A 9,927-nucleotide genomic window follows, 5' to 3' on the forward strand; every position below is an offset into this window, starting at 1 on the left:
GGGCAAGCAAGTCAACCGGTATGACTGCTGCTATCACAGTCACGGCCGCCCCGGAGACTGTGCGGTACGCCGATGTTATCCTTAAGGCTGCTCTTCGTTGCACAGCTAGCATCGGTTTTCGCCTTACATTCGCCTCTAAGGTATCCGCCCATACTTCACTGCCATATAGCAGTATTGCATTTGTTGCTTCCATGAGGAGTCTCCGTTTTCCTGCCGTCGGGCCGTCAACGTTTGCCATCAGTCTACTCAGAGACCCCGTTGCTGTCGCTGTTTTGCGCGTGGCATACTTCAGCTGTTCCCAGAAGGTAAGTTTACTGTCCAGCCTAACGCCTAGATAGTTCACTGTCCTCTGCGTCCTTATCAGGTTTCCGCTTACTCGCATCTCTATTTCGGTTGGGATCTGCTTCCCCGTGAACAGAAGTAACTCTGTTTTATGGGTGGCAAGCTCCAATCCTCGAGAGCTGAGCCATGTCTGTGTGCGGATCATGACTTGGGTAAGTCTCTTTTGGGCCTCTATGGTGTTTCTGGCAGTAATGACGGCTGCGATATCATCGGCATAACCAATAAGGAAGGTGTCTTCAGGCATTTCCAGTCTTAGGATGTCGTCGTAGCTGATATTCCACAGGTCTGGTCCCAGGATTGACCCCTGTGCAGCTCCTCCAGTTACTCTGTATCGTTTTGTTCCAGTTTGCGTGGAGTACAGGAGTATTCGATCCTGCAAATAGCTCCTGATCATATTCATGAGGTACTCCGGTATCTGGAAGCGGTGTTCCAAGGAAGTAAGCATATCAGTCCACCTTACACTATTAAAGGCGTTTTTAACGTCCAGCGTTGCTAACAGAACAACTGGGCGCGAGTATGCATTTCCTCTTTGCGTAGCTCTGGCTGCCTGAACCACTTCATCGATAGCTCCCATTGTGGATTTTCCAGCTCTGAACCCATGTTGCCTAGGGCTAAGTCCTCCAGCAGCCTCTACTGCTGCGAGTAGTCTAGGTCTTATGAGCTTTTCTAAAAGCTTCCCAGCTGTGTTTAACATACACAATGGGCGATAAGCCGAGGGTGTATTGGGATCGCCTTTGCCTTTGCTAATGAGCACCAGTCTTTGTTCTTTCCACGCTTCTGGGAATATCCTTTCTTTTAGACATGCGTTATACATCCTAAGTAGAAAAGTGGGACGTCCTGATGCTATCACCTTCAGTATTTCTGCCGGTATATTATCTGGTCCCGGCGCTTTCTTGTTCTTCAGGGAGAGAGCTGCAATGTTGAGTTCTTCCTCGGTGAAATCTGGGACTGAACCATCAAGCTCTACGGGTGCTCGCTCATGCGCCTCGTGGATGTGTGCTGGAAATAGTGTTTCCACTATGTGATCCATCGTGTCATCATCCACGTTTGGCACTGCTCCGTAGTTTCTCAGCTTTTTCATGACTATCTTGTAGCCAAGTCCCCAAGGGTCTTTATTTATATCTTTGCAGAGCTCTTTCCACTTGTCATTCTTACTGCGTGTGATAGCAATCGACAGTTCTTTTCTCGCAATCTTGGCTGCTAACGCTTCCGTCGTGAAATTTCCAGAGCGTCGTGCCCTTGTTAGCCTTCTTCTACATTGTATGCATACTTTCCTTTTTTCTGCAATATCGTGGTTCCACCAGTACGCCTGTCGTCTACCTCCGTGTTTGCTGTGCGTTTTTGGCATCGATACGTTACACGCTCTTTCCATAGCGGTTAGGCTTCTTTCGACCACTTGCTTCGACGTCAATGTGCCGTCGAACTGTCGTTCTCGCCTATCTAATTCAGCTAGTAGTTTGCCTGTATCCACCTTACTTATGTCCCATCTATGAGAAGTCTTTCTTGAGTATGATGGGTGGTTTTGCTGACTGGTATTTTGGAAGTCATATGATATATACTCGTGATCACTTCCCGTGAAGTCATCGAGTATCTTCCAGTCCTTTATCCGATCTACGATGTGTTCGGATCCAAAGGTTACGTCAGGTATTGTGCCTTCACATCCCGGCCTATGGAAGGTAGGTCTGCTTCCGCGGTTTGCTACCACTAACCCGGACCTAGCGGCCATATCCATAATTTTTCGTCCTCTAGAGTTAGTAGACGACATTCCCCAGTCCACTGCTCGTGCATTCAGATCGCCTGCCACAATGAAGGGCTGCCGTCGATCCACGAGGAGATCCTCGATTGCATCGAGTTTATTCTGGAAGGTGCTTATGTCATCGCTAGGGGTTAGGTAGCAACTGACTACTGCGACTTCTCTGAAGCGTGCGTAGACGTAGCAGTTTCCCATCTTGCTTTCTAGTGGCTGTTGTCCACTACTACTGGGGATCCATATGGCCGCAGTCTTGGTGTCGTCCTCTAACCAAACTCCGTTCTCTTTTCGCTTATATTGCTCACTGATGATCACTACATCTATAGCATGTTCTGCTACTATCTGTGTCAAAAGTGCATCTGCCGTTTTGCTCCGGTGTAGATTACCTTGGAGAATTTTCAACATTTTGCTGTAGTTTGTCGTGTGCTTGGGCATTTCTGCGATCCCGGCATGTGATCGACAGAAGTACGCCCCGCATCCGTGCAAATGCAGCATTTTGGTGGTTTTTTGCAGTCTTTCATCTTGTGACCTGATTCACCACATCTAATGCAGATGCCACCACCACTTCTGTCCGGTCCTGTGCAGTTGGTCTGCAGATGGCCGACCCCGAAGCATCTGTAGCATCTGCGGATGGGTTGACACATCCTGGGCCTAGCCCTGACAAAACCAATTTTAATGTCTGAGCTCAGCAACGTCTCCGCTAATTGGCTTTCTAAAGTTACAAAGGCCCTTACTTGCTCTCGACTGTTTGGGGCAGTGACTTTTATGCGCAAGTCCACTGATGAATTATCAAGGACTTGTCGCACTGCCTCAGCCACCTCAGACTCTACAGTTAGTGAGTCTAGATCTCGGATCTCCACTGTCGCTGTAGGCTTTAACTCGGCTACCGTGGCTGTTTTTTTAACGGTAGCCTTTAGTTTTTCAACTAGTTCTGGATGTAACTTTTCCCCTCTGCTCAGTTCTACAAGGAGTGCCCCGGATCGGGTTTTCCTTATGCCTCTCACGTTTGCCTTTTCGTCCTGTTGGATTGTGCTGCGTATGTTCCGTAAAACATCTACGTAGCTTTGTCCACTTTCAGGTTTTATGAGGACTGCTTCTGAACGGGGAGGTTTCTTCTTCTCTTTTTTCGCTGGTTGTTTTACTACTTTCGGCTTTTCTGCGGGTGCCGAAGTAGTCTTTTCCGCTCTGTGTTTCAAAGTCCCTTTTCTGGTGACTTTTTGCCACAAGTTCTGTTGTCCCTTGCAAAGTTTTTTGCCGGACTCAGACTCTAGGGGGCTAGGGGCTTGTCTCTTTTGAATGGTAGGTGTTTCCACCGTTTCCAAGATCCGTGCCTCTGCTGCTGGCTCTAATTGCTTCTGCTTAGTTGCTTCAGCTTCCAGTTTCTTCCAGGAGTTCCTACAGTGTCCTAGGATATCGAGTAGTTCGTCTAGGTCGGATACCCCGCTTTTAACATCCAGACTGATGTTTTTTTGTTTAGCGACAGCGGTCTTTATGCGCCGCAGCGCCTGGCGACATTTTAGAATGGCATCCTCTTCCTCGGCCCGGAGTTTCAACATGTACTCATGCCTTGGAGAGATTACCGCCTCTGCAACAGTGTTTGGGACACCTACTTCAGCGGCAGCGGTTTTTGGAGTTTCCTCCACACTTCTTGGCGCCTGCGCTACAGGGCTCCTTTGCATTTTTGAGCTTTTGCCAAAGCCCAGCCGTGGGTCCGTGAAACGGGCCTCGCTCTCTTCCAGTGGTGTTCCACTGATTGTTTTTTTGGTTGTTGGGGTCTTTCTAAATTCCATTTTAAGGGGTCCCGACTCCAAGCCGCTATCTTAGATCGGGTGTACAGTTACTCAAACAATCCTCATGGTTATCTGTGCATAGCAGGGAGGCCATGCGAGGGTTGACTTTGGTCCTTATGGGAGCCAATGTTCAGAGCCAGGATCTTGCACAAATTAAGGATATATATCAACTTAAACCTGTACCACCAATGAAGAATCAGTTGGTGACGATCTTCGAACGTACTTGGAGGCCTGCCAGGGTTTTAACGGGACGGAGGCAGCTGCAGCATTGACCTAGGAGCCATTTCCGCAGGATGTCACTCCTGCTTACTGAGGTCCTAGAATGCGACAGCTGTCAGCCCAGGGGCAAACATTTCAGAAATCGTGTATTTTTCGAAGTCAGGGGTCGGTCAAAGATTTCACTTTAGTAAGTTCTATCTTTCTATTTCTTCTAAAGTCGCTGCACACATTAGTTCACGATTGGTCGGCTGCCCAATCGCTATCCAGTGGGGCCGATCGTGGAGGCTGTGTGTCAACTTGAATTACCAGTGACAAGGATTGCTATTGAAAGTCTCTAGACGAGCAACGTAGCGTTGCCTTGTTTTCGTAACCCCATCCCACCAATATAGGATATTATTGGCTCCATAAATCGTAATAATATTATAATATTAAAGCAACGATTAAAATTTCACTACACTTCAACCTCGTAGCGCATTTAAAAGTCCCGCTGGCTTAGCTTGCATTGCATTTGAATTTCAATTCCTGCTTCATCATGCAAATATATTGAAATATTTGCAGTGCGTGCTATATGAGCGCATAAGAAAAGAAAAATTGCTTAGAAATATATGCACGTAAGTACATGGATACCAATTGTATGTGTGTGTGTGTTTGTATGTGTGTATAGCTGCTGCTGCTTTCATCGAGTTGCATATCAAAAGCAAAGGCTAAAATGCATCTCGCTTTTGTGCCACACTTCCGTTTCCGTTCACTGACGGCATGTGTATGTGTGTGCGTGTGTGTGCGTGCTTGTGTAAGACCAACTCGGGTATGGTGTTAGAGGTAAGATAGTGTCAAACACAATGCTTGCTTAACACTTCTTGTTGCTGATTGCATTGCCTTGTTTGGCCAGCACTCGCAATATGCATTTGAAATATTTTCTCAAAACTTAAATAGTTCAACGGGAATATGCGAGTAAACAGTTTTGCCAGTCAGATTAATAAATACAGAAAAAATAAAGAATAGATCAGTTTAAGCTAGAAACGTGTCTTTGGCATTTTTCGTTTCGTTTGCTTTTCAATTAGTAAATAGCAAATCCACTAATTGATATTTTATCTTTTAATTTCTAGCATATTTTCTTCATCAATTTTAGCAGCACTTAGGCACTTTGTGGCACGATTTTAGTTGGCATTTTTTGTTTGCTAAATGGATTTGCAATCTGTCTCTGTCTTTGTCTCTGTTATCTCCATTTATTTCTCGTTTGCTATGCCGTTGGCCGCATAAATTATTATTTTATTATTCTATTGTCGCATTAATGCCAATTAAATATACCGCCAGCATTGCAGCCACTTCTATTTCTGGTTGACCACGCCCACATTTTATGGGCTTTTAGTGTTTGCATTGTAGCTAATGTTTTTTTTATTTTTTGTGTATTTTATATATACTGCTTTTAAGCGGATTATCAGCAATTATTAGCGATGTTATCTCAATAAGTTGCAAGCAAAAAAAAAAAAAAATAAATAAAAAAAAAAAAATGGATATACAAAAATTAAATTAATATTTTTGATCTATATTTTAAATTCTTTTGAGCGATTGCTGTGCTGAAAATAAAATTTTTATTTAAAGTCCATTAGTTTATCTATATGAATAATAGTAAGGCACTTAATTTTTTTTTTTTTTTTATCTTATAAACTCTTCTATAAGTCAATCAGCTGTTGCTGTTAGTTTAACATTTGAGTAGCGGTAATGGGTAAGTCTATCTATATTGTCAATGGCTAATCTAGAGATCCTTTATTGTATCCAAGGGACATAAAGCTCTCTTGGTGTTTTTTTTTTTTTTAGTGTATTGTTCTTACATTGGAGTTTTGGAGTTTGGTTTATTTTACTGTCCGTATTTTAACTGAGATTAATCATTACATTATAACTCATAGAATTTTCCTTATTTTTATTATAAACCTATAAAAAAACAAGATATTTTATTTTCCTTCAAGATTATCTCTTGATATAACATTTTTTGTAACCTATAATTTATATATTTTTATTTACTTAAACATTTTTAGTTTATCTGTATTGTATATATTCCACCTCTTTCAAAATATTTTTAGTTTTATCTGCAAAATTCGGGAAAACTAATTTTTGTTACTTTATATAGAGTACTTAATATTGCTTTATTTAATAATATATTAATTTATTAACATAAATATTGATTTTTTATTTGCGAGCTCTGCTGTTCGCTTGATAAACGAGGCGACAATTTAAATCTATTGGGGCAAGCGGCATGATTAATTGCTTCCAGCCAGCCACAGAACGCTGCTGTGACATATAGCACAACAAACACGTCAAAATGAACGACAACAAAAACAGCAAAAACGAGAACCAGAAAACGTGCAATACTTTCGTGAGGCACTGTCAGTAAGGCTAGGGTTGAAAAGTGCATTTTGATTTTTTAATAGAATTAATAAATAAACAAATTATTAAAACTTTTATTATAGAGCGCTAAATTTATTAAATATATTTTTAAAAAATTTTAATTTTTTTGTTGTTTATAGTTTTTTCTATTTTTAATTCTTTATTTCAGACTTAATATGTAACTGAATAGTTAGAAAATTATTTTTAGCTTTTTTGTATATGTATGTATTAATAATTTTTAAAATTTATTTATTTATTTTTATTTTTGTTTATTTCTAAAAATGTTGAATATTAATTATTGTTTTATTTTTTCTTTAAATATTATTATTTATTTCTATGAAATTGTACTTTCTTATAGCATCCGCTGAACGATTAGAACTAAACAGACGGCGTGTAACAAACTCTTTGGTGTCTTCAGATTCGAACACTAAATAATCTTATCACAAATACTGTTCTGCAGTGATAGCAGAATAATGAAAATTCTAAATTCAAATGTTTAATATATACAATGAAAATGTTGTTATGGGCTGCTATGCTAAAGTCAGTTATCATTTCTAGGGTACACACCTCTGTGGGTGCTTCTTCTTCTTCCGCGTCAACAGGATGACAAAACAATAATAATCAATATTTCCTGCTCGAAGAATAGAATGTATTTTTAGTGCTTTCAAGTGCATATATAGATATGATTACCCTGCCCAACAACAATTGTTGGTCTAAACAAATTTTAGCATCAAATTGATAAACTTCCTATCAGCTAACATATCCGTTTCTCTGGTACGCCGAGATTCACGCATTGCTCGTACGTTCTTGTCTAAGGTCCAAGCCTCACGTGTTGTAGGTCTGGCCAGTCAGTGGTCGCGGCGGCTGATGTCAGTTTCCTGTGGGATACTTTGATAATGTGTACCTCGGCATGAGTCTCACTAGTGGACTTTAAACTTTGCATTAATTAAAAAAATCAGAGCCTTCTATGATTGGGCCAATCAGTAAATCAAGTACTTTTGATTAGCAGCGGGCGTAATCTCCGGTCGAACTGATATTCAATGGCCCGCCCACGTTATATCGACGACAGCGACCATCATATAAAACAAGCCGCAAATTTTTAATCTTCAGCATTCGCTTAAGTCAACTCGTAGTCTGCAGTATGCCTTTCAAGCCAGAGATTTACTATGAACCGGACCAGAAGGTCTGGAGTGGTTCGTATGAGGCGCCCTACTTCTCCCCCGATCTGTCCGTGGGCGAGATCACGTTCTGGGAAATGCAACGTCATACACAGCTGATCGCACAGGTAGGGTGAAAGTGAATGTAAATGCTAGGATTTCTTTATATATAACATCTGTGATATCCTTGAAGATCTCTGCCTCGGAAAATACCACGCTGACCCGCGGCGAGCTGTTCTTGAACTCGCAGAGCATTGCCACCTATATGCGCAACCTGGGCATGTATCAATCGGACATTGTGGGCATTATTGCCAGGAACACTACGCATATGTCCGCTGTGGTCTACGCTTGCCTCTTCAATGGCATCGCCTTCCACCCGCTGAATGTGAACTACATGGAGCAGACCATTGAGAAGCTGTTCGAGATCACCCAGCCCAAGCTCATCTTCTGCGATGGTGATGAGTACGACAAGGTGAAGGCAGCAACGACCAAGCTGGATGTCAAGATCATTACCATGCGCAATCACAAGGAGGGCTCCATCAAAATCGACGATGTCATCGCAACGCCCATCCCAGCTGATTTTGCACCCTTGCGCCTGGAGCAGGGCAACAACCAGACGCTGGGCATTCTCTGCTCCTCGGGCACCACCGGCGTGCCCAAGGCCGTCACCAATGCCTCAGCACACAAGTTCTTCAGCACCACCAAGTGAGTGGCAATCGCTTTAATAATTTAGTTATGCATATATATTAATGATGATTCCTTCTCTCTCTCTCTCTCTCTCTCTCTCTCTCTCTCTCTCTCTCCTAGATATCTGACCACCGCTGATGTTCAGTACTGCCACAGCACTCTGGACTGGGTGACTGGCTTCACTGCGGTCATATCGAGCGGTGTGCACAGCACCTTGCGCATTATATCCGCCGAGAATTTCGATCCGACGCTGGTGTTGAACCTCATCGAGAAGTACAAGATCACATGGCTGCTGATTGCGCCCTCTCATATGGCCATGCTGGCGAACAGTCCCGACTTTGAGAAGATCAAGATTGATAGTCTGAAGCATTTGCTGTATGGCGGCATGTGCTGCTCCCTGGAGGTGCAGCAGCGCATTCGCAAGCGTGTGAATAAGGGCGTGCTGCAGTTCGCCTATGGCTTCTCGGAGCTGGGCTCCACGAACTGCACGCTGAACAAGCACTACGATGAGAAGCCCAATTCGGTGGGTCGCATCTTGCCCGGACAGAAGCTGAAGATCGTCAACGAGAACGGCGAGGCACTCGAACCGAATCAAACCGGCGAGATCTGCATCAATCCGTGCCAGTACTGGCCCGGCTACTACAGGAATCCAACCGAGTCGCGCATGGTGCGCGATAGGGATGGCTGGTTCCACACCGGCGACTCCGGCTATGTTGACAACGATGGCTTCCTGTACATTTCGGGCCGCATTAAGGACATGCTCAAGTTCCAGAACATCATGTACTATCCCAGCGATATCGAGGATGTGATTACCCAAATGCCCGGCGTGGCCGAGGTCTGTGTCTTTGGCATTCACAGCGACGAAAACATGGAGGAGGCCGCTGCCTCGGTGGTGCCCAAGCGAGGCGCTAACATCACAGCCGAGGATGTGGTCAAGTATGTCAAAGATCATGTCAGCACCAATTACCTGCAGCTGCATGCGGGCGCCCTTATTGTCGACGACATCAAGCGCCAGCCCAACGGCAAGACCAGTCGAGAGGCCACCAAGAAGCATTTCATTGAGAACTATAGAAAATAGTTTGTATGCTTAATTTCCACCTGTTTTCCTATATTACCTTGTAAACCCACCACCCGATACCTTAATCATGTCTATATGTACTCTATACTATATTCATAATATATTAACAAATATTTTCACACGTTATTGTTCATAAAAAAAAACTGTGTTTTCCTAAAAAAGCCAAGAATTATTACAAATTTATTTATATATATATATATATTTTATTTTAATTTTAATTTTTTAAAACGATTCCCATAAGTAAAAAAAAATTATTCCATTTATTTTTTTGTTTTTTTTTTGTTTGTTTTGTTTTTTAAGTATCTCTACTAATTTGATAAGCGTTCTTAATCGTGTAGCGTGCAATGTTGTTGTAGACAGGTTATTTGATTTCAATTACTTTAGCTAGAGATAAAGAAACTGTCTCAGCCGGGAGACATCCATAGTCTATCGTTCTTATCATGGCTAAGCAGAAATATATAAACGAAATTCCGATAAGTGGTAATCAAACTTTTTTCTTAAAATTTGTTCTGTCTGTCG

The 9,927-nt window shown here is 42.7% G+C and overlaps 1 protein-coding gene across 1 annotated transcript; it reads left to right on the forward strand.

The window, feature by feature from the left end:
* The first annotated feature begins 7,581 nt into the window (after nucleotides 1-7,581).
* On the forward strand, nucleotides 7,582-9,671 carry LOC108611989 (luciferin 4-monooxygenase-like). Its single transcript, XM_018004854.2, has 3 exons — nucleotides 7,582-7,771; nucleotides 7,837-8,348; nucleotides 8,451-9,671. The coding sequence occupies exons 1-3, from the start codon at nucleotides 7,628-7,630 to the stop codon at nucleotides 9,406-9,408; spliced, it is 1,614 nt and encodes a 537-aa protein (XP_017860343.1). The 5' UTR covers nucleotides 7,582-7,627; the 3' UTR covers nucleotides 9,409-9,671.
* Nucleotides 9,672-9,927: the final 256 nt, after the last annotated feature.

The sequence above is a fragment of the Drosophila arizonae genome, chromosome 3 (genome assembly GCF_054131065.1).
Source record: "Drosophila arizonae isolate 15081-1271.41 chromosome 3, UAZ_ARI_1.0, whole genome shotgun sequence".
NCBI lineage: Eukaryota > Metazoa > Arthropoda > Insecta > Diptera > Drosophilidae > Drosophila > Drosophila arizonae.